Source organism: Chamaea fasciata, unplaced genomic scaffold, assembly GCF_029207755.1.
Source record: "Chamaea fasciata isolate MVZ Bird 193981 ecotype frontalis unplaced genomic scaffold, bChaFas1.0.hap1 SCAF_12, whole genome shotgun sequence".
In the NCBI taxonomy this organism is placed as follows: Eukaryota; Metazoa; Chordata; class Aves; order Passeriformes; family Sylviidae; genus Chamaea; species Chamaea fasciata.
Window position 1 is genome coordinate 10,165,291 of NW_027094097.1, and position 25,858 is coordinate 10,191,148.

The 25,858-nt window shown below is 45.4% G+C and overlaps 1 protein-coding gene across 3 annotated transcripts in view; it reads right to left on the reverse strand.

Moving 5' to 3' along the window:
- Positions 1-297: 297 nt before the first annotated feature.
- The window catches only part of PSKH1 (protein serine kinase H1), a 30,448-nt gene continuing 4,887 nt past the window's right edge, over positions 298-25,858 (reverse strand). For all 3 annotated transcript variants that reach the window (XM_066194545.1, XM_066194546.1, XM_066194547.1), the window contains one exon: positions 298-6,445. In XM_066194545.1, the coding sequence (XP_066050642.1) occupies positions 6,128-6,445 (318 nt within the window). In that variant the 3' untranslated portion in view covers positions 298-6,127. The remainder of the gene's footprint in view (positions 6,446-25,858) is intronic.

Consider the following 25,858-nt stretch of genomic DNA (forward strand, 5'->3'; position numbering starts at 1 on the left):
GCACCTTCCAGCAACAGGCTGAGTGCCTGCCTCATCCAGGGCATCCCATGGACATCCCAGCCCTGCACAAGGTCTCCCTTGGGAAGCTCCTGGCCTGGCAGCTGTGTTGGAGAAACCAGCAAACGCTTTGATGGGCACTTTGGTACCTCCTGCTGTGAAATAAGAACAGAGGGGTGAGCACCTCCTGGCTATCCATGCACTTACTGACCATCATTCCCAGGTGGGAAATCATTGCCTTCCAGCAGCCAGCCCGTGGGTGATCCAACAGGCAGAAGTAAGGACAGCAGAGCCATGGGGTACACAGAATACATGGACATGTTTTAGCAGACCGAGTACACCAAATAAATAATTCTGTACACTCTAACTTGAACATTACAGACTAATTACAATGGGTCTGACCTCATCCGACAGGACAGTCCTTAGAGTAAAGCCAGGACTCGAAAGGCAAGGCACGGAATGGAACACTTCTCAAGACAGTCCCGTGAGGAGACCGACTGGATGAGACCGGAGTCGCTTCCAAACCGTTCCAACCCAGCACCGGAAACTGGGCAACCAAAAATAACATCAAGTGCCGGAAGATCTGCGATCCCAGGAGCTTCCCGGGAGGTGTCTTTCCGTAGTGAAAGGCAACAGGAAAACTCACGGCATCTGGGCGTCCGCGCAGGAGCTGCTGGTTTGTGACACACCTCGCTGGATCTGCTCCACGCATCAATTCCACATTCAGCAGACAAACAGCGCAACGACCTCTGCAACAGCAGCCACAGCTCGCCTGTCACACACGGGGGATTTACAGTATCAGCAGGCAGGGGGGACAGTGGGAGAAGGGACAGTTGTCACCAGGCAGAGCTCCCGCTGCCCTCGGCAGACGCTGAGCTCCGTGACGCCGCTTGCCACCGCACATCCCTGGTGTTCACATTGATTTCTTTGGGAAGTTTCCTGCACATTAAGGCACAGCTGACATGCAGGCACCTGCCTTGGAGTGCTGTACTCTTAATCCAGGGTGAAAGCGGAGACTGAGTGGTCAAAAAAGCACCAAAACCCTCCCAAGAGTGGTGAAGGCAACTTGGGGCTGGGTACACGCACTGAGTGGTATAGGCACTTTGTGACACTTTTCAGGAGAAAGCTGAGTGGGCGAGAGGCCTGAACACAACCACTCTCCTTGCAAATTCTAGGGCTCACACTGGTATCAAAGAAGCCAATCTCTGTGTTGCTTTGCATCATTTAGACAATTAAATTAAGTCAAACAGTTGAGATTTTAATTTATCCCACCTCAACCCCCCCAAATCTTTAGTATCATTACTTAAAATAATATGGCCCCACACAGCCTAATTAGAAGCCTGTAACAGCCACACAGTAGTTGCCCTATGTGGTACAAGACTGAGCTGAGCCTGCACTGCAGGTCCTTAAAGGCACCATACGGAAGCTTTTACCTTGCCCCAGGACTCACCAGAGATCCTGCAGAGCCAAACCCAAAGCTGCTGCCCAGCAGCCAAGTGAACCATCATTCCTATTCCAGTTTGTGCATCAGATAAAAGTTGACTCTCTTAGTACTGCAGCCAAACACACGGGTAGGAAACGGGACTGAGAAATGGAGCAGGGCCTCAGAAATAACGTAAATTACCAGAACAGAAAATATCTGGCCTAAAAGAGGAAAGTACCCAGATTCCAAAGAAGAGTGTGAGGGTTTATCACATCCAGAACAAACACGTGAAGCAAACCCTACACTGCAGCTGGTTTCCACATCACCACCAAAGCCAGCAGGTCTGAGCCCTCTTGTCTGGGCTTAAGCTCCTCACAAGGCTCTCAAGCTTTCCTTCACGTACAGCTGTGTGCTTCCAAGAACAACACAGAGCAGGAGCATCTGGATGCTATCACAACTGCAGTGTTGAACAGCACAGATTTCTTCAGAATTGAAGGAAGGGCAGTTTTTACCCCCACTGGGTTGATGTGTTAAGAGTTTTAGAAGCCTGAGTGAGAAGTAAATCAAACATGGATTGGTAAGTGCTGTTTCAGGAAAATACACTACATACTCAAAAACCTGGATGCTAATCTTCAGACCCCCTAACGAAATTTCTGGAAAACTTTTTCACTTTCTTTTCCAATAACCCTCAACAAAAACAATAAAAATCAAGGAACAAACAGGCTACATTCTTTGAAGCCGTAATTCTCTCCCTCAAGAGAGCATCCAAACTCCTAGGGCAAAAGGATGGGATTTTTTACACAGTACTGCTAAGTTCCAAAAGACAAACCACCCTAATTCCCTTTACTCCTCAAAGAGCATCTCACCCAGAAACAGATGGGACACAGCGAGGAGAAGGCTGTGCTTGGACAAGGACCACAATTTGCCACTAGGTGTCATTCCCACTCCACTTCTCCTGCATGAACCAAAGCCGGCAAAACAGAAGCACTTGGACTTCCACCCCAGATAATACAAGACTGCATTCGGTGGTGGTCAGGAACAGGCAGGTGTTACCTCTGTCCACCCTGCACGTTCAGGACCAGAGGAAGGTTTCCAAAAAACACTCTGCAAGCCAAATTAAGAACCACCATTAAGAGTCAAAGAAGGACATTAAAAAATTAAATGAAAGAGCAGGAAAAAACCATTTCAGAGAGATTTTAGTTTCTAAAACCCCCAAAAAAAGGCACTCCTGAAAAGTGTAAACTCCTGAGACTTAAGACCAACCGAGCACTGAGCTGCTCCTGTGGAATGAAGACAGGTGATCAAGGTAATTCACAGTGAAGAACTTCTTAGAGGAGAGATTAAAGGCACCTGGACTATGGCTCAGAATTATAGCACTTTGGCTGTCCCCCTCCACACCAGATTCAACTGAAAACGTGCCCCATTTGCATGAATAAAAGCGCCTGAGGAATTGTTCTTAAGCTGGACCTTCCAACGTGGCATTTGGACCATCACAGTTTTCCAGACTGAGTGAAAGATCACTGAGGACTCCAGGGTCACTTGGACAGAGCTCTGCTCATCTCCCCTCTGCCCACATGTTATTATCTGGCTGCAAAGCTCCTACGAATACTGGATTTAGAAAAAGAAGAGGGAGTGAGCCAAGAGTGTTAAAACTGAACGATGGAAGGAAAGCCTGTAAAAATTTTCCCAAGTTTACACTGACTTTTCCAGGCAAACAAGAAAATGTTATATTTGAGAAAAGAATTAGAGTTCTTTTTCTGGAAAAGCCAAAGCGCTTTATGGGATGGCCTTGGTCCTCTTCCTGCATTTCCCAAGCAGTGGAGTGCCCGAGGACTGCAGACACCTCGATACCACAGAGAAGCAGTTGCAGCTATCCAGTATTCTCAGGTCCATGATGGATCCTCTCTTCTGCCAATTCACCCCTAGTCACAGAGCATCACCACCAAAACCTGACACCGTCAGGAACCTACACAGCAACCTCTCACTTCCCAAGACATTTTCCAGCCCAAAGGAACCACAGACGATCGCTCTGAACTTTTCCTGGTGAAAAAAACAGTTGTGGAAAAGATCAATGAAGCAAAAATAGTCACAGATGAGAAGATTCTTGTTCTGCTTTGTGAAGGTGAAGAAACAAGCCTGGTTAGCCCAGAGCTTTATGTATTCCTCATCCCATAAGAGAAGGATAAAGGAACAGCATGGGCAAACATTTGCATGATGCCTGTGCATTTTGATGGTCTAGTGGTTAAGGGGAAAGGTCCCAGTTCTAGAGGTCTTGGCTCAGTTCATCAGTTTGACCCCCTCACACAGGCAAAACCCCTGTTTTATGGATAAACATGAAGGATAATCTGGGGAGGGCCATGGGAGCAGCCAGGAGGTAAAAGCAATCACAGTGCCTGGAGTGATGCTCCAAACACACCAAAGCCTCTTCAAGTAATGGCTCAGAACCAGAAGTGCTCCAAGGGAGCCTCCTGCCACCACCTGACCTGCAGGGACCCCACAGTCCGCTTGATACTGGCCTTAGAGGGGCTCCTGCTTATGGAGAGCTGTTTGCAGAACCATGAGGGACACTGAACTGTTTATGAAGCAAAATCTGGCAAGCTGCCTCTTTGTCAGGAATCACATCTAGTTTATAGTTTATGGTAATGAACTAGGGAAAAACAACGTGAGGAGGTAAAAGATGCTGAAAACATTTTTGCTTGCAGTCCACAGAGTTGAAAAAAACAATCAAATTTGGGGAATTCTGCAGAAAGACTGTGTGTGACATGGCAGGACAGGTTGTTCAGAGAAAGGGCAGTCTCTAAAGGATGTGAAGTTTTCAAAATAACATGCAAAACCATGCAAAGGATTTCAAATTCACTCCTGCTACACACAGTGGCTGTCCTCAAGTTTCTTCTGCTGTATTCTCCACCACATGCTTGGGCACACCAGTCTGGTTACACATATTTACATCCCATCCCACCTTTAGGGTGGGAAGCACACCCGCAGAAATCCCCCTTTTATTTTCTGCCTTAGCAGAGAAAACTCAATGCTTCTCCCACTAAGGCTGCTTTGCTGTTTGCTGACTAGGAGTGACTGTGAGAGCTCCCTGGAGATGTGACTGACCACTTCAGCCCTGCTGACACTGAAACACAGTGGCACAGGCATCAATCCTAGAAAAAGGCCAAGCTCACCAGCCCCTTGAGCTTGCACTGCCTGCACCTCCAGCCCAGAGCCAAGCAAGCCCTTCCCAAGTGCACAGCACAAAGCAAATCGTGTGGCTTTGTAAGAAAAGTTTCAAACTCCAGCATTTTCCTTCACTGCTCATCTTGTCTCTGCTACCAGGAGAAGCCAAATCCATCCTGTGCCTGTGCCATCAGCCTCACTTTGCTGCTCTAACTAGTTGGGAAGATATCTCAGCAGGCTTGCACAAAGCTCAGCTCTGCAGCCCCCACCTCCCCTGAGGGTCCTTCGTAAGAGGCCACCTCATCACCTACACAGCACAAGGACACCTGAAAGGCAGCTTTTCCCTGGTGAACTTAAGTCACCCCGCACAGCTCTAGGGCATTTGTACAATGTCTCCAGGGTACTGTCACTGCTGACACTCCCAGACTGGGCTTCCACTACTCAAGCCCCTATCCTGATGCTATGGAGCCATTTGTGGCCACCCCAACAGCTCCCACTACCACTGTCCCAAAGCAGGGGTGGCAATGCTGGGGCAGCACAGGCACACAAAGCAGGGGAGCCCTGTCAAATCTGCAGGCAGGGAGCAGCCTGGAACCACCAAAGTTCTGGTGCAGCGACATGGCTGGTAACACTGCTTACAGTGGTTATAGCCCATCTCAGCTTTGGGGTGGGAAGCACATCCCTAAAACTTCTTCCCCCTTTTTTCCCCTTAGCACAAAAAACCCCAACCTTCTCAATCTTCTTCTGAAGGGTGCAAAGTGTGTAACGTGTCGGAGACACAACAGAGCCACAAGAATAACAAACCCTGCATGACAGGCACTGGTGTTGCTGCAAACAGGGAAAGGACAATTCCAGGGGTAAACCCTTGATGTCATCAGGCAAGTGAGCTCTTGACATCATCAGGAGGATGGCAGCCTTTGGGGGAAACCTCACAGCTTCCCAGCCCTCGTGGAAAACTGCTGTCTGGCATCTCTTTGGCGAGGAGCTGGTGGGCAGCACACCAGTGAGTCAGAGCTATCCCACTTCTAACTGCACATGACTCATTCTAGCTTTGCTGCAAAGGCACCACAGAGTCTGACTAAACCAGCTCAAAATCTGTGTATACATAATTCTTAAATACATATACACCCCCACACGTGTATGTGCACACATGGACGTGCATGCACAGACACACCAAGTGATTCCTTCTTTTTCCCATGCACAAGTGAGAGAAACTAAACGCTCTGGAATTAATAAATAACTATGAACAACTAAGCTCTTGGGCTACAGAAAGAGCTCTTCTCCCCACGTGGCTCCTTAATTTGTGCATTCCTTGAGGCTCTGAGCTGTGCTCCGAGCCCACAAGGACTCCCCCGCTTCTGGCGGCACAGCAGGGTGTGACGGCCACCACGAGGTTCCCTCTCCTCTGCACGGGGTGAGGGGGACACCTCCTCATGGACGGGGGGAACGCCTGGAGGGAGGGAGGGAGGAACCTGGCTGTTCCTCACGGAGTGTGTGCACACCTGCAGCGCAGAGGAGACCCCTGGCAGGGCGGCGGGCGGGAGCTCAGCCCGTGTACTGCTGCTGGTAGCGCAGGTTGAGCTCCCGCAGCTCCCGCTCCCGCACGCGCCGAGACTTGTTGGATTTGGTGGAGCGGCTGGAGCGGGTGGACTGCGCCGACTTGGTGCTCTGGCAGCGGGAGGACGCCCTCTTGAGAAGGTTTTGTGAGATGGAACGGTGCAGGTTCTTCATGGAGGAGGAGGCTGCCATGCTGACCACCCACGGGTGCTTCAGGGCCTGCAGGGCCGTCATCCTGTCACTGGGGTCCACCGTGAGCAGACGGTCGATGAAATCCTTGGCCAGGTTGGACACACTGGGCCAGGGCTGAAACACAAAAGAGGTGGTTGGAATGAAACATCCCGGCACAGCTTTGCTGATTAATTAATTCCTCCCATGTCTGCAAGGCGCTTTGGGGCATTCTGCTGCTTCCTTTCTCTCTTTTATCCTCAAATCTTCCAAGCTGTAACTAGCAGTATCTGCCCAAGGAGAATGAGACATAACTACTTCACTTTAGGGGAAGAAGCGGAATTAGTGGAAAATATCTGCAGGTACATAGGTGCAGAGTAGATCCCTCCAGCAGCTGGACTCAGGCACTCAGTAGCTGACACTCCAGCCTGCAGACACTTACACACCCATGTGCACACATTCAAGGGTCTCAGCCAAACCCCAGATCCAACCACCTCTCCAGCAGTGGCTGGGACTTCCCTGGTCCATCTGGTCCCCAGATCCTCCTGGAAATTTGTCCTTGTCCTTAGAGACACACACACACGGACACCCCCAGCTTCCAGGCCCTTTTCCCCTTGTCCAGCTCCATGTTCACTAGCAGTGACACACTCAGTCACACACCCATCCACATGCCTGTGCTTGCTCCAGTTGCTGCACCATGACACACACAGGCTCCCAGACCTGTCCTGCTCCAGCTGCTGGTCTTTCCTACCTCATCTTCTCACATCACCTTCCAAAACCCTACAACTATTACCAGAAGCACAGTAACTGTATCTCATTGAAGACCCTCCCCTGTCCAAGTGCTCTCTATCCAACAAAGCCATTCCTGCAGGAACAGGAGCCCTATTGCTCACAGAGGATTCTGACACCAGACCCACAGGGCTCTTCTGACACTTCATCTTAAGGCACACATCTAGGGAGGAAGCACTGACCTCTGCACTGATCTTGGAACCAAAACTAGGCAGAATTTTCTGCTGTGAAACTTGGTCTCACTCCCACATAGAAATTTAGATGTTGCTACTGGTTAACCCTGCAACAGCAGCTCAGCCCAGCTGGAAACAACCCCATAAAGTGTTCTAAATATATAGAAATGTTAGATGTAAGAAAATTTCAATAATGTTTACCATGGAAAGAGGAAGGAATTTGTTTTTCAATATGCTAGTTTTAAAGAAACAAGCCCAAAATGATTAATTAGTCCTGTAATAAATATCCTCCCAGCACACCCAAGAATGACCATAACAACTTATGAGTCAAACACCTACAGCCACAAACGCTGAATTGTTTCATTTCTGACAAAATATGGTATTTGCACTAAGGTGGGAAGTGTGAACATTTCCTTCAGCATGAGGTGAAGGCTGGGCTATGGATGTGGACAAAGTTGTGAAGAAAAATGAGATAAAATCCACTGCAAGGGCAGAGAGGAGAAGGAAGCATGGCCAGCAGAAAACCCCAAGTGGTGAATGGAGCCAGGCAAGAGCGGGTTTCTGCAATCACTGGTTATTTTGGGGGTCCTGAAACCACCAACAGTGAATTTGCAAAGTCTGTGGAGATCACACCCCAAGCTGCATTAAGAAAAAGCCTGAGCCATTTCCTGCAATGTAGATTTCCACATAATAATGGTGACATACATGTTACTGAGCGGACCCACCCATGTCCAGTTAAAAAAGCAAAAGTCTGCTATTCCGTGTCTCTCATTCTTCTCTTCACTGGGTGAGGAAGAAAAGCACCCAGCTATTTTAAAATTCAGGGTTCACTGACTGTACAACCAGAAATAATGCCCTTTTCTTGTGCAAAAGGTCTAAAAAAGGTATGTCCTGATTTTTTGGAGGTTTGTAACTCATTGCTACAGAAAGAAATTTTCTTTTCAAAAGACTCAAGCCACCAGCAAGAGAACAGATCCCCGGGAGGATTTTTTAATGAAAAGGAGGATGGTGTGAGAGTTACAGCACTGCTCCCAGCCCACGGCCTGTCAGTGTATGGCCAGGGAAGGTGAACTTGAGCTTCAGCTGAGGAACTGGCTGTGAGGGGGATCAGCATGCCACAGTCTTATTTTACAAGGACTTAAACAGTCTGGCTTACTCAGCTGAAGTGGGATACATGATCACTGCCAGTAACTATGCAAAAGAAGAGACTGAAATGATATTAACTACGTGATATAAAGAAAATACTGCTACATGGATAAAAATCTATAAATGGTCCTGAACACATTCAGAATAGAAATTGAAATACTCAGTGCTCAAGGAGGAAGCACCTATCTGCTGCAGATCAGATACCACTTTGGTGCTTGAAACAAAGTCAAAATCTGCTCCACTCTGCATTTCAAGAATTAAATCCATTAACAACAACAACAATAACAACAAAAATTCTAAACATTCAAGCTTTTCTGTCATAGAATCATTAAGGCTGGAAAACACCTTGAAGATCATCAAGTCCAACCATTAACCCAGCACTGCTGTGTTCACCACTAAACCATTTCCCCAAGTGTCACACCCACAGGAACACTTTGGAAACACTTCCAGGAATGGTAATTCCACCACTGCCCTGGACAGCCTGTTCCAGCACCTTCAGTGGACAATACCTTCAGTGAAGAACTTTTTCCTAATATCCAATCTAAATCTGCTCTGGCACAACTTGATGCCATTTCCTCTTGCCCTGTTTACTGTTTTATAAAGAATATAATTATAATATATAAATAAAATCAAGGCAGGTTGTGACTAATTTGTCACAACCTGCCTTAAATGATTTTTACTTAGCTGATGAAAGGTACTTTGGCAATGAATGGTTAAGAAAAAAACAAGTGGTTGTTAGAACAGAACAGGGACAAATTTTGATCACAGACCCATGAAAGTGTTTGTTTATAAAGAAGGTAAATAAAATAGCAAAAATCCTTTCAAATTAATCAGGCAAACCACGATAAAGATTCAATTGTAACCGAACACACTGGCCTGTTTTGCAGAATGATGGACCATTGAGGAGCTCAGCCTTCATGGTACCTTCATGGTATTCACAACAACAGAACCAAAAAGCTGAATCTGCCCTGCCATGGGGGAATATAAATCACACTGCAAGTCTACAGATTCCCAACAGATTTTGGATAAGGTACTTCATTTGTTAAATAACAGCAAGGGGAATCAACTTGCAGGATTTAATCTTCACTGGCATAATCTTGGCTAATCCCAGGTGGTGCCATATGTCAAATGGCAATGCATCACCTTCCCTTCACACTCAAATCTCCAGCTACAGACCTCTGGGCTCTCCCTTGCACTGATGGACAGATCCAAATGAAAGCCAGGCAACAAGAGGTTTTGCCTCCACTCTTCCAAGCTTGCCTTGAAAAGCTTTTTAAAACCCATTTTCTGTATTTTTTTTTTACGACTCCCTTTCAGCTATTCATTCAGCTAAAATCACAAACTCATCATTACCCGGCTACATTCCATCAACCCCTAATTCCTTCTTCCCTTCTCCTCCTCCCAGAAGCCACAGCCCACCCCAATTCTGTTTCCTTCACAGAGGACTCATTTTCCACTTCCAAACAATCTTAATGGGACATCCAAGCTAATGATACATCTATTAAATTTATCAACTTTAACTCGGAGTGAAGGTAAATACTGGTGACAATTTGCTCTCTGCGCAGTAACTTTTTAAGAACTCTTCACTACCCCCATCCTGAAAGTGCTTTTGTCCCCCTCAGATGGAGAACACACATCCACACAACTCGAGTCCCATGGTTTTTCCTGGGTATTTCCTCCCCTCTTACCCTAAAACCTTTTATCTTTCTGAATAAGGTCCCTCAAAGAAATACAATCATGCCAGCACCTCCATCCTCTCTCTTTTACCCAAGTCCAAAGAAATGCAAGAGATGCTCGAATGAGAAGTATTTGAGAACTCGCACAACAGTACTTGGAAATACATCTTCAGGATATGCAGGAGAGCATTATTTTCTCTTCCAGGTGTAAGTAATTGCAGAAACCTGGAATTTGCAGCAATCCAGGAACTATTTGGCCATCCAGATGTATTCAAACTTCAGTCAAATGAGATTCTGGTGAGTGAAATGAGCCTCTAAACACCAGGAATAATATTACTTCAATCTTTTCAAGTCTTATTAAAAGATGGCAAATGTGATGATTTAGAATTTGAGGAAATCTATGAAGTCCGAGGGCCTAGAAACTGTGATACATAACCAGCCTAAACCTTGAGAGGCCCATCAAGTTTAATGAATCCTAAAGAAGAATAAACTCCAAACAAAAGCACATTGGATTTCTCATTATTCCAATTACTCTAGCTTCGCCACAAATGCTGGATATGGAGTACCTGCAATTAGATTTTTCTTCTGGTCAGCAAACACAAATCAGTTTATTGATCTGTTTACACAGCTGGAGGTTTGATTTGCTGCACCACATGTATCTTTCCCATTTCACTGAAGCTTTTTCTTTAGTGATACGTAAGGCTACATTCTGCCAATGCAATCTGCAACCCCAGTCCCTAGAGAAATGCATCCACTCTCCAGAAAACTTGCATCAGTTGACAAAACAGCAGTTTTAACTTCGCAAAATCCCATTAACCCTTCAAACTAATACTGCAAGGCAGCAGCAGAGGGTTGTGTAGGAGCTGAGGAAGGTTGACACTGGTGTGTTTGAACATGAGTGCAGGACATGAAGTGTGCTCACATGACAGGACTGAAGCAATCCAGAGGAGATTCTGCCCATCTGCTTCCCTGAGGAGAGACAGAGAAATGCTTGGATGGAAAATGTTCCCATCCAGTGGCCATGAAACGTTGGATGAGCTAAACTCTATCAGACAGTCTTGCCTTTAAATCTCAGTGCTGCAATGATCAATCCTGCTCTTTTGTTACACAAAAATACCACAAAAATGAAGATAAGTCACCAATACTTGCATTTCTGTTTCTCTAGAAAGCAATTTTAAATGTGATGCAGTTTGAGTACAACTTCTGCTCCCTTTATTAGACTGTGCTCCTTCAGAAAGATAAAGTTCTGGTGCAGAGAAACACAGAATTGGTTTGGGTTGACTGGGACCTTAAAGCTCATCTAGTCCAAATCCCCTGCCATGCACAGGGACACCTTTCACTAGCCCAGGTTGCTGGGAGCCCCATCCAACCTGGCCCGAACACTTCCAGGAATGGGGCAGCCACAGCTTCTCTGGGCAATCTCTGCCAAGGCCCCAGCACCCACATATACCTTAAGAAAAGGTAGAATAGCCTACTCTGAGCTGAAACTCAGCAGTACCAGCTGAAAGACAACAGAGACTTCCTACATGTGACCAGTTTTCCTAACAGCTGCAATCATGTCCTCTGTCTGGGATACCTGGTGCAGTGTCTGCTTTAAAAAACTCGTTTCTCATGAGGCAATCCCTGGATACAGATTCATTTAACACTGGAGACTATTGGCCTCATGCTGGAGGGAGGAATAAACATCCTTTGAAAAGTAATGTCCATAACTCTAGAATTTAGCACAGTGACTAAAAACATGATCCGGCACAATTTAGAAGGGAAAAAAAAAAAAAAGGTGTGGGGAGAAGAGCTGCACAAAGCTGAAGAAGGATCTTCTGGTTAGATGTGTGCAAATAAAAGAAGAAACAATCATCTGACTTCAAGCTCTGCTCTTAGTCTCAACAGTACCCGCTGAAGGAAGGATACACACTAATTTCTTGATTCTTACCCAAGTTACATGTTGTTTTCAGGAGAAGAAAGACAATGTTTATGAGGAAGGTGAGGGAAAGGCCTGGATCTCCCTTGCCAGTCAGTCTTTACAAAAACATGAAGCACAAAGCGTGTTATCACAGCTGCAAAAGATTGCTCTTAGGCCAAAAATACTGTATCCCAGTCCCACTGATTCCTAGGATGAATCTGACTGAGTGCTGCAGAAGCATCAAAGCACCAAAGACTGCGGAGCCCTACAGCAGCACACGGGTTCCTGCAAGGTTCTCCTACAGAAAATCTTCAGATGTCTACTTTGAAGTTTCACAAGATAAAATAGATTTCTTGGGAAAAAGCCTGCCCCAACAAACAGACTGGTTTTAATGCATCCACTTGGTCAGAGGGAACTGCTTCCACAGTGTGCCCTTACCACCATTAGCAGCAACGCTCCGCATCACAGGAGATGAACACATTTCTCGTCATTCCCATTTGATGCTGCACTCCCCATCGTGCCAGCACGGAGAGTTTAGTTTGTGCAAACAAAGTGAGCCAAATCGGGGAGTTTCTGTAAATTTTTCTGCTGGGGTTCTCAGCCCAGCCATTCCTTGGCATGACTCACCAGATGGCTGCAGAAGTCGCTACATCAACCCAAGAGAGCGACTGGAACGGAGTCCAGAATTAACAGCACTTCAACCAAGTATGAAACCCATCCCACAGCCTGTCTTACAGCCTCAGTGACAATGGGAAAGACTCCCATGGTGGAGACACTTTGCTCTGGTCCCTCAGGAATGCCAGCTGCTGCTCCTGAGGGTGCTCTAGCATTCCCTACAAAGCATCTCCTGCACTTCTAAGCTGCATAAAACACACGGTGCTTCACCCATCTGCAACTCCAGCCCTGCTTGAAAACAAACTCGGGGGAAAGCAGCCTCCTTTACAATGCCTAAAAGAGTTCTCAAGTGTGCTATGTTTTATTCAGACTTAGGCTCCGAGGCTGGAGGAGGAGGAGGAGGAGAAGAAAGAGATCCTCCTCTGAGTGTCACTTAGGCTGGGCGATTGCGTGCAGCGCTCTGCTCTGTGTGATTAAATCCCTTCACCACCCCTGCTTGTTATTCACATCAGCATAAAAGCTATTGAGGCGCCGGCCACGCCGGCATGTGGGGAACAAACAACGTGTTGTTCTCTGGTTTGAACAACCAACCCACCTCTCTCTCCTGCAGTTGATGTGGGCACGGACCCGGAGAGTGCTGCAGAGAGCTCCCAACGCGTGTTGGAAACAAACCCCTGACCTGTGTGACTGCTGTGAATCTCCTCCCTCAACTGGATGGACCTAGGCAGGGGTGGGAGCCAATGCTCCAGAGGCAGAGCAGCTTTCTTTTGATCTGCTGATGAAAATGAGCAGATTTTGGATACCAGAGCAGAGTCCCTGAATTTTATTCTGCCTGCCATGGGAGCTGCTGTAGAGTGGTCACCAGAGCGTGCACTGCAAACAAGTTAATGACTTAGATTTATTTTCTTTTCACAAAAATGACTCAATCTAACATATATGCATGGTGCTGAAGGCAGGACACATCTTTCCAGCTTCTGTCATTTTTCAGAATAGCAGCACCTTAAAAGTCTGATGTTTCTGGTGGCAGACAAGTGACATGCTGTTAGTTTTGAGAAGGAAATTTACTGGACTTGATGCTCTAAGAGGTCTTTTCCAGCCTTAATGATTCTAAGAAAGTCCCCAAGAACTCTCTTTGTTGCATTACCCATTTATGCGTGATGCAGCAGTTTTGTCTAATTTCGGAGATTCCCACATGACATCAGAAAGCAGGAAGTGTCAACTCCAAAGGAGCAGGTTGGGGACAGCAGCTGTGACACATGACATGGCAAACCAGCCTAGGGCTGTGCTGGGGCTCCAATAACACCAGGTTTGCACCGTCCCAGGCATCGTTCAGCCCCCAAACAATTCCAACGAGGTGATCAAAACCAACTGGTTCTAAAGAGCTGGAACAAAAAGTGTCCAGTGAAAAGATGAAATGTGCTAAAGTCTGCACAGGGCAGATTCCCAAGCATTCAGCATTAATTTGTTGATGTGGGGAGGAGGAATAAAGGAAGGATGAAAGAGGAAAATACAACAGCCCTTTAATAATCCAGAGCATTATAAGTATGCACAGCCATCTGGTGCGGTGAACTTCTATAACCCAGCTTTTCGAATGGAAATAGCCAGCCCATTTTCCTTGGACAGGCACTGAGTATTCAGCTGGAATCATGCACTAAAATTACAGCAGCTACAAAAACAATAAACACAAAGCTTTTCTCTCCAGCCAGGGGTGGCTCTTCTAAGTGCAATGCTTAGGGAATAGCTGTTAAAATGGGGTAATACCATTTTTCAGCTTGGATCGCTTTACATCTCTTAAAAATGTGTCAGCAAGTTACAGCTGCACACAGGGGACTTTAATCACTACCTTGACTGAAAAATTGTCTATTAAGGAAGCTCAGGGTTAAGAGACCTGGACGTGAAAGGATGCAGGTGAAAAGATGAGATCACCAAGTATACAGTGCTGGAGATTGCCATGAAAACAGAATGAGTCGGAAATTTCGAAAGGTATTCATATAGCACCAGTTCACAGCAGTATTTGCAGTAAGTAAACTGGAAAATACCTTCCTCAGACTGTTCCTAGCATCTGGGTATCCTGACACCTTCAGTGCTTTATTCTCAAAAAATTCAAATTTGAGCTGAATGATGTTCTCTCACTCTGAACTATCACCTTAAGAGAGTATTGGCTGTGAACTGAAGTTGAAGTCAATACGTGTTTCTACGTACAAATTCAGAGTAAGAGCTTAATTAAGAAATGGTGGTTCCTGACAGGGAGAAAAGATCTTCCCCAGGGAGGAAGAATATCTTTCATCATGCTGATTAGAGCAGCGGTGGGGAGATGAACAGATAAGCTTATAACCTCCCACGTACGCACAACCCCCTCCTGCAAGCTTCAAGCTGTCGGTGCACAAGCCCTGGGCGCTTACGAGGGAATGAACAAGGGGGAGTAAATCCTAAGACAGTCTTAGCTGCCAGTCCAACCCTGCCCTGCTCCCCAGCTGGCACCAGCTCTCCTCTGCTGCTCTGGACAGCTCCTTTAACCTCCTCGAGCGCACAGATGAACCACAGAATCGTAAAATATCCTGAGCTGGAAGGGACCCACAGGATCAAGACGAGGAGCAGTGCTGCAAACACCAGCAATGTCCAAGCCCCAGCTGCCCCACTGTCTGGCTTGACTCTCCTTCCTTCCTTCCTTCTAGTCATTCTTTCAGCTTTAAGCAGAATCCAACCCTGTCATAGTTTCAGAGGAAGTGAAATGATGCCTCTTTCATCTGAGCATTTCCTGAAAGCCCAGGTTTAGTGCTTCCCAAGTTAGGCCAGCATGGCCCAATGCCATTCCTGGTTTTCTCTCAGAAAGCACTGTTTTGGGTAGGCAAGGTGAATAGAACCCATTTTAAAGTAAACAAAACATCAGGAGACACTCTAAGTAGGCTTGCTAGGTTTACCACAATTATAATTGTCTTTTCTGGCACCATTTGGGACATTTTTGTTAGAATTCAGAGCAGGATAACTGTTCTCCATTCCAACACATTTCTCTGTATTTTCTTCTCCAATTTCTTTCAGCATCCCAGCTATTCAGTGATGGAGACAGAGATCCTGCTGAAAAACAAAGTATGTCATTGACACTGCACCAAACTGCACATACACAAGAAGGAAAAAGGACAAACCAAAAATCCCTAATGTAACACATTCCTAATTCTGCAGCTATAATCTTATACCAACGTGATCTTTTTTCCCTGTTAAAATCCTACCCTGCTCTCTTTCCAAAAGAAGATTAAAACATTTCAGTTTACTATGTGGAATCATACTACCTACTGCTAAGCCTGGCCATTCCCAGGTTCAAAGAGACTGTGGAGAGGATCCAGGTGAGAGCTTCTAGATAACCAGGGGTCCTTGACACATGGCCTTCAAGAAGAAGTGAAAGGAACTGGACTTGTTCAGCCTGACAAAGAGAAGTCTAAGGGCAATCTAATAGCATATTACATTTATTTTAAAGTAATTACAGGGATTACAGAGCCACACAACAGGTCCAAACAAGGGGCAATAGGGAGAAGCTGTCCCTTGGAAGGTCTGTATCAGGAAATACCAGGGGAAGGGTGGTGCAGCCCTGGAAAAGGTCAGTGGGGAGGTGGAGGATCTTTATCCCTGAAGCCCTACAAGACTCAGGAAGACAAAGTCACAGCCAACATGACCTAGTGCTGGCAACACTCCTGTCTCAAACTGAATGGGATTAGAGCTCTCCAAAGGTCTCTTGTAACCAAGGTTTCTATTACTCAAGTGTTTCTCCACCCTGCCCCCAGCCAGCACTGTCATATCCCTTCCAGAGCAGCAGCACATCCCTCCTTCCAACATATAACCCTGCCCAGGCTCCATCCCACATGCTTAACAGGGTCAAGTGTACCATGAACGCTTCAGAAATAAATGTGCTGATCAGCTTCGGGTAAATTTGGACTGATATTCAATTACCTTTCCTGCAGGAAGAATGTGCTTTAGTTCTCTCTCCTACTGAGCCACTGACTACATAAAATTCATAGCAACTTTGAGTCCTTCACATTGCCCAAACTGGGTTGACACCAACCTTAGAATTTAAACAGTTAATTCCAGAAGACTGAATGACAGACAGCACAGTTCCATAAAGTTTGCTTCCTTGGGAAATCAGGGCAAAGGCAGGGCTGCAACAGACACCCAAGAATCATCCAATCCATCCCATGGTCCCCCAAGGATTCAGCACAGATGCATCACTCCTGACTGATGACTGCCTCATTTGTTCTGCAAGACAGCTTCAGAAACCCTCTGGGTAAACATTTTTTGGAGCGGGAGACACCAGTGTTGTAAAAAGTTCAGTGTGAATCTTTCTAAGTGCCATTTAAGGCTCTTGTTTGACATAATCTGGAAAAGAGATTATTCCTCTTCCTCTTTGAAGCAGCCTTTTACATATTTGCCAACTGCTATGACAACATGTTCCTGAGGCCAAAACAGCCAAAAATGTTTTAGTCTTCCGGAGACTGTGGTTTTTTGACTCACAATTGTTTTTGTTGATCTTCTGTCAAGTCTCTCCGCTTGGCCCCTGGTGTTTTTGAAGCCTGCTGCCCACAAGCATCAGAGCTTCAGTTTGGCATCTGCAGCAGCCCCTAATCACAGCAGGATCACACCACACGCTGCCTTTCTGTTCATGCACCTCAATGCATTCACCTTTTCCCACAGGTATGATACTGCTCTCACATAGTAGTTTGTGATTCACAGACAGATCCTTTTCTGAGAAGCCAACACCTCCTAATTTTCTGTTCTTCACCTATTTTTGTGCACTAACTGACACTTAAAAAACCCCAAAGCTACACCTGCTACTGAATTGCTCCAATTTGACAGGGCTATCTGGAACTCAATGCCCTTTGCAGCCTTTCCAATTAAATGTCATCTGCAAATATAATGGACATACCTGCACTTCCTCCACCTGGGTTGGTCAATAACCCCCCAAATACCTCTGGACCTTCAGCCATTTCTAGAGAACCACTATCACTACCATGTTCCACTTGTTGATGAGCCACCAGTATGTAAATGCCACTTTTAAAACAACAGGTTTGGGGAAATACAAGATTTGGACCCCAGGCTTTCCTTGCTTCACAGTTCATTTCCAGAAACAGTTTTCAGAGACCATGGAACACTTTCATGAAATAGCTGAAGACCTCTCCAGGGTCAGATCAATCCTTGCCAAGCATCAGTGCCAGACACTGGAGGTATGGGAGCTCCTATAACTTTGGAAGAGGACTTTGTCACAAAATTATTTTACATACTCTGCTACGTGTCAAGCTTTCCTTAGTTTTGCAGTATCAGCTTCTCGAGCAAAACAGTAGCTGAAGAATGCCACCAAGAATTCCTGAAGCTTGTAAAGCTAAAAGCAAATGAAAAAAAAAAATGAAGGACTAAATGTAGAGAGGTAAGAAACTGTAACCCAGGCAATCCTATATATATACTGATAAAACAGTATATAAAGTCTTCTGAGTCATCCCAGCTGTAATGAGAAACTTTTCTCACATGTGAGCCACAATCATTCTCAAAATGATCAGACTATTAAAAAGTTTCTTAGAAATTACTCTTCAGTCACAGACAAAGGTAGGAAACACACAAATACTTTTATCAGAAAGCTCAATTCTACCATTTGTGAGATATTAAAACCAGACTCTTTGGTTAATCACTTGGAGTGCCTGAAGCACTGGAGGACTGGATGTGTAGGGAGTACCATGATTATGGAAGTCCACGAGCTGTAGACACACAGCCAGGCACGGGTCACACCAGCACTTTGGGGAACCCTGCAGGAACAGCAGGTAGCTCTTAACAGCCACCTCCAGAATGCTCTGCCTCTCCCTGACTTGTGTGAACGGCTCTCATGTCACCAATCAACACTAATCTGGTGCATTAGTAAAAGCTCAGTTTTCAGGAAAATCTATAAAAAGTTCCATTTGAAATAACAAAGGTATTGGAAAACATGCCTGGTTTTTCTACCTTGACACTCACTCAGGGCAGCAGGGGGGCAAAGCAGGAGGGTGGTGAGACCAGAGAGAGGAGGAGCAGCTCATGCTCCAAACCAGGGAACTTGGATGCACCATGGACAGTTTGAACCACCCCTTCTACCTCCAAACAACTAATCCAGTTCCCTCTGTCTGTGGCCTCAACTCTGCAATTGCAATCTTGTCAGATTTAGGGATTTCAGAGATTAGGTAAAGAGATTGCCAAGAAAACCTCTGGGCTTAGGAAGCACCTTTTCAGCCCTCCAGCTCAACATGAACAGAAATCCCCCAAAACAGTTTTTGCAGTTGAAAAGAGATTTCAACTATGTGATATTAAAACCTTGACTTCCTACCTATGCCAAGCACACTGCTTAACTCCTCCCCCATCACATCCCAGGGCAGGAGCACACTGCAAATGCTAGGGAAGTCCCAAATTCCGGTCAGAGGAAATCTGAAACACCTTTCAACACCAGATTGTTCCAAATATATCAGGTTCAATTGCCTCTCTCTAAGGCAGGGTCAATTACAGGCCACAAAGAGATTTGCAGCAAGGTACAAATTCACAGCCCTTCCCCACAGAGCTCTGTTTTGATTAAACAAAAGTGGCTTTTAATCTGCAGTAGGGGCAGCAGCTGGAACTACAGCCAGGTGCCAGATCTGCAAAACCTCAAAGCCTCAGCCTAGGGCTCAGAAGAGTTAGGAAGGTGCTGTAATTTTCTCCAGGGTGCAACACTTCTACAGCTCCACCCTGAAAGCTCACTTCAAAAATGTTTTATAGGTGCCAGCCAGTCTTACCTGTGCCCCTAGAGTTGCAATGCTGTCCTGGTGTTGTACTTCCATACAATCATCTGGGGCCTCAAGCCCTCAGTAGTGCAGGTCCAGGAAATCCAGCTGAAGCTGTGCAAGATGTTACCCCAATCCACTCACCCCACGGCCTGTGATAAACTCCCATGTGTGCCACAACAATGAGAGAACCAGGCAAGTGCTCACACCCTGCTCAAAGGCTGCACCTGGCTCAAGCCCACCACCAGGAGCAGCCGGACTTCCAATACACACTCCAACCCCAGGGTAACCATTTTTCCAAGGGAGGGAAGGAGGGGACAGCTGCTGTATTTAGGGACAGGTCTCCTGCAGGTCACAGCTCTTCCCACTGCAGAATTAACACATATTCTCACTCTCTGAACCTTGGTCCTAAGTCAATGAGTGTGCAATAGCATGTCTTGCCTCAAAATATACCTCCACTAAGGTGTAAGAGGAAACAGCACATCTGAGCCAAAGCTGGAAAACCAAGGACTCAATCAGCCAAAGGTAAAAGAGGAAACAGCCTAGGCTATTTTTAGGCAAATGTAAAGGAGTCAAAGACACCAACGGTAGCTGATAGTTCAAATCCTTTCTGTTAATAATGTGTATTCTGTACAGAGGCAGCTTAATGTTCTTTTTCTACCCTACCAATGTCTCTTTATCCCTACATCCCTAATTCTGCAGAAATACTATTCCACCATTAACAGGATTTTATAGGGCCCCCAGATGAAGGAATGAAAATATATGTCAAATCACAGCACTATTTTAAATCCCTGCCCCCCAGATGTGGCTTTTGCCTTCCTTCATCCATATATTACATGCCATACATTGTGCACCACTTCCCCAAACCCAGACTTTCACCCCAAAAATCTTGACCAAAATGCTCAGCTGCTGTCCCTCACTCTGCCTTGAACCTGCAGCTATGGACAGCAGCCCTAAGGGAAAAGGGCTGTGAATTAAATCATTGGGAAAAAAACCCACACTCCTCTTCCCCATGGAGATTCCTTCCCTGCTTGCTTTGTTTCTAGAGAGTTTGAGGCTTAGACAGTTTCCACCCTGTCCTGATGACATGCATGATTCTGTGAAATATAAACTGTTAACACTGAGTGTTGCAGACTGCAGCAGTATGGAAATGGCAGATGTAGGCAGAGAAAGATCACCCCTCTCCTTCCTTACCCTGCCCTGGCACTGGGGGTTCTCTTCACTGTTTTGTTGCAACATAAGCTGAAGTACATAGTAAAAAGGCAAAAGGAGTGATTTTAGAAAAGGTTCTTGTGACACCAATTCCATTGAAGGAAACAACCTTTAGAAAGAATCCCAAGATGCTGCCAGGGGAAAGGGGACTTGATCTTCAAATGCATGCATTGGTTTCAAAGCCCTTTCACTGGAAAAGGTGTTTCCTTACCAGGTTTCCTGGTTTCCTTACCAGGAAGGAAATGAAGTGTTTAACAATGCAGAATGCTGTGTTTTTGCAGGAGCATGGTCACTGATACACGCAGGAGGATGGAGGATTTTCCAGGTTTTAATTGAGGTTACCACATTTCCAAAGATGTCCCTTCCTGCAGAGAGAGAGATCTGGACAAACACTTCAGCTCTTGGAGATGGAGCAACACAAACACACCTATCCTCACACCCACTGAGCTGGTGCATTAAAAGAAAAGAAAGAGCAGAAGCCAAGAGAAGTCCATTTATTGGGCTGGCCTCAGTGTTCTGTGCCTGGCTTGGAGAGGAGCTTTCATCCTGTTCAAGTGCTCCAGCTCTTCAAAGGAGAGCAGAGTGCCCTTTTCAGCAGAGCCTGCAAGTGCAGCTCGCCAACACTCTCGTTGTTCTACTTCAAAATCACTGCTTTCACACAGCCATATGAAATGCAAAAGCACATTCCTCTGTAAATTGATGGGTTTTTACTTTTTCCAGGCAAAGGGCTCAACAATTTATATAAAAAACAATTCTTCCCTACACAGGAAAAAAAGCCAGCTCTAGTTTTTAGGGGAAAAAAAACCGCCGGCATTACTCTAAGAACAGGACCATTGTAAAACACTTCTACCATCTAATGTGGCTCACAGGAAAAAACAGCAGCTGCTCTAAGTAAAAAGCTCCTTCTCCCCCCAACAAGGCTAAAACGTGGTCCCAGAGACTTGTATGCTCATGCCAATAAGTACTGCAAATGTGTTTTAAAATCTTGCCTTCAGCTGCCCCGTCCCTGTTTTCTTTGTTACACTATATTCAACAGCTTGGCCCACTCAAACTCCAGGGAAAAGAATGGAAAATTTGCCACCCTGCTGCTTTGAAATTTCTCTTCTGGCTCAGACATCAGAGGCCAAGGTGATGACTGCCCTGCAAAAGCATCTAATGGGTCTAAAGACCATCTTGGCACAGCCATGAAGGGCAACACCACGTGTCAGCGTGGCCTTCTGGGGACCCCACAAGGGAGGGGTCCTGCTGCATCCAGGCCCTCCCAGGCACTGAGCCAATGGAGAACTTCCAGAAGAATCAGGTGGCTTTGCACTGAGCTCCTCCAAGAGCAAAGAACAGCTCTACACTTTGCAAAGGCTAATCTTCAATGAAGGGGGGCACCTACCAGCTTTTCTGGCCTCTTGTACAAATGGGACTTAATCTCTTGTATTAAAAAAAATGTAGGACCGAGGGAGCATTAGAGGGCAGTGGTGCTTCTCTGCTCTCGGCTGTATTTTAAACTAGCTTTGAATGTTTTCTCAAAGACATACTCCAGTCCAAATTCATGCAAGCCAGTCTGCCTTACTGCCCATCTTAAAGAGGAGATGTACTACAAGAAGATCACCAGAGTTTTCCCTCTTTCAGGGCAGTTGCTACCCTTTCATCAATTTAATTAGCATATAACATATTACACAAAACTTAATGATACATAACAGTAAAGGTATGAACTGCAGGAAAAAACCTGGACAGACTTCTTGGGCAAACTAACTATAAAATAGAAAATAAAGCTAATACAGTACGAAATAATTGGTTTTTTTCCAAACTGGTATATTTTGATAAAGTGGTTGTACTTTTTTCATCAAAACAACAAAAGATTGATTTTTTTTTTTTAATTACATAGGCATATGTAATTCATTTTAAGTGATCAAAGAAAAAACACACAGGAATCACTCCAGGACTGGCAGCCAGCCAGACCTGCCACAGCATCAATGCAAAACTTACTGGATTGCAAAACTTACTATGTACAAAATCTCATGCAAAGTTTCAGAATGCTTGTCCTCTACTGACTGAATTCTCCTGAAAGTGATAAGGATTATGCAGAGATTTTCTCTGATACGCAAGTATATTTTTTTCCTCTTACAGGAAACCAGTTTCTACAGTAAAATACAAGTAAGTAGAATAGAAAGTTGAGTTGCCACTAGACATTTCCATCTGCAACTTTTAGGGGAAGGAGGTTACAGAGAATAATTACAGTTTCTTTTTGTTGCTTTTGCCTTTTTTAGATTAAGTTTGTCATTTGATAGGAAATCCAACCACAGTCATCATAATTCATAATACAATGACTGATCAGTCCCTCTGGGGCAGGATGGGCGATTCAGCAACCAGCTCCCAACTGAGTCAGAAGCAGTCTGGGTTCAAGCTCTACCACATTCTCTCTCAAAATGCTGAATAAATGCAGGAAATTAATACTGAAATTTGACAAGCCTGTCACCTGTCTCCTCCACTGTGTGTCACAAGGGATTTGAGGGATTACAAGTCCTCCACAGTCTTTTAACCAGCCCCCACAATGAGGACAATTACAAGGATACTTTGGAAACACTCTGCAGACGTGCTTGGGTAAGAACTCATCCTGCAAGCACGCATCAGCTGCCTTGGAATGGCTTTATTTTTATCTTGCTTTCTGCCAGGTAGCACAGGTAGTTTGTTTGCTAATGCACTGCCTGCACTCTCCGCGCTGCCTGCTTCTGCTATCAGCTGCAGGCAGGAAAAACTGCTTGGGGAGAAAGTGGTTTATCTTTTTACTCACACAGACAGAGTTTGTTGTTATGGGAACACATTCATGCTACTCATCCAGAGTAACCTGGTTTTCCTGTAACTAAGGGCATTCTTCCGCCCTGAATATATCCATACAGGATCTGAAGAGTTTACTCAACACCTGCACTTAACTTGGTGCTTTAAACTCCAAGTTAGGGCAGAAGATCATTAAGACTCTGAATGTTCAAGGAGAGAAAAGTAGAACATACAGTTTGCAAGTCAGGCTTCTCCTCTGACCTTTGGTCATTCTCTCCACCCATGTGTCTTCCATGAATTCATCCAGCTGCTCTTCAAACTGAGGTAAACTTCCAAGGTCCACAGCCCTCGTTTTCACCCTCTGAATAATCCGTATCATCAGAGACTGTGCGGGTTTGTTAGGGAACTTTCTCCTGATGGCTTTTAGGCAGAAGGGAACAGATGTTCCCTGTTCAGTGTTCACTGTTTTTGTCCTTCTGTATAGAACTGACCACACATTTCACACCTGTGCTCATCAGCAAACTGCTGATCCATGCCAAGGCAACTATCACAATACAGCTGCAAAGTTCCTTTAAGAGATTTTAGTGAGGATTTTTTTATGAAAAACCACTGGAAAATCTAAGTCACACCAAACCAGATCATCTCTCCACAGGCTGCTAAGTCCCTTGCAGACCTCCTATAGACTTGCAATGCCCAACTTCCTTCATACATCAAGCATGTTTCTCCTATCAATGCATCCACTAGCATCATTATTTAGAACAAGCTTTTTTGGTTATTTGATTAAGACACGTTCCCACAGCAGCACACACCAACCTCACCCACTGTGAGCATACCACAAAAAGCTGATTCTGTTCTATGAATAGGAGAAGAGCCCATGAGAGAAACGATTTGCCCAGATCAGATATCAAATTCAGAACAATCCACACACCTTAGCTAAGTTTCCAAATTTAACCATAGCACACATTCTCTTCCACTTATTCCATCAATTTCCCAGGTGTGTAAAGCAACATAAAAGTCCTGGTATTCAACAGAAGGAGAAGCTTTGAAACAGAACCAGAGCAAGCGTGTCCTAGCAGGATAATGATGGTTCGATCTTCAATTCTGCACTTTCAAATTCAAAGGAAACTAAGAATGGAATTCCAGCTTTATTCCTCAGTCAACTTTTTAAGCTACAAAGAGATCCCAGAAATCAGCTTTAACTCCAAGATTTCAATTAAAAATTAAATTCAAAATATGTCCAAACATTCTTTTCAGTAAGTTCTAACAAAACAAGTGAAAAAGAATGATTTTGCAGCAGGCTATATCCAAAGCAGTGTCAATAGCTCACCTAACCCTTACTGAGGATGCTCAGGAAAAAAAGCACACCAAGTTACAAAGCCAAGCTGTCCTTCCTTCCTCATCCTAGCCATTACTCGAAGCAGTTCAAAAAGTATAGAAGGAGATACAAGAGATAATCAGAGCAGTGATGTCAGCAGTACCTGAATAACCTATTGTGGGAGACCTCTGCTATTGATCTGCTAATGGCCTCTTCAAACAGACCTCACACTCCAGGAACAGGAGCGGTACGCGGGTCTCAGTCAGAAAGCAATTACATTAGCTGGACTTGAGATCACTTGTTTTTCCAAGAAAATGGAGCTGCTTCGCAGGTCAGCGTGCATGTTGGCTTTTGTTCCTCTTTCAATAGGGCTTTGTCCTCTCTGACCAGGTTTTGGGGTCAGACATTTCAAAAAGCAGGACTCTGCACCGAGACCGAGGGCACTGCTGCTGCCTGCCATGGTTCAGCTTGAAGACAGCTCCCTCCTTCCCCACTGGAACTTGCCTGAGCCACACAGCTCAAGCTGTCAGCTCTGGGCACCTGTAGTTCACAGGCTTTCAACATTTCCTCTTCTGTTTCAGATCCTCAACTTTCAGATTACAGAGAAGAAAAGCAGTTGTTCCCATGAAACCTCTGCTCCTGCATCCATCCAAGACAGATGCTTTTGGCGATGCATTGGAGTATTCCGCCCACTCCCACTCCAAAGAAACCAGGACTTAGAGCTCCTGCCATTCCCATTAGTCTGACAAACTTATCAATAACCTCAATTCTGACATTTTCCCACTTCTTCCAGTGTAACACAAAAAAAGAAGAGCCATTGCCTGTGAACACCAAAAACTCGGAAGCATTTAAAAACCCAGAAGATGGCTTTAAGAGTGCTGGCAAGATTGTGGGAAACACAGCAGACACCTTTAAACCTCTGGCTCACTTTGTTTTCTCCTAGAATTTATTCACAAAATGAGCAGCCTCTTTACTGCATCTCATGCCAATACCTGCCTACAGTCAAGCACTGTGCAATTTAGGGGCATAGGCTTAATTACACTGGTAAATTAAAGCATCCATTTTCCCTGGCTGTAGAGGAACAGAAAGCATCCAGGCTGCTGGCTGACACACATTTGCTTTCCAAGCAGTAAAGCATCAACAGCTTCCCAAAAAAACCACTCATGTCACACAGAGTATCCATAACAGCCTC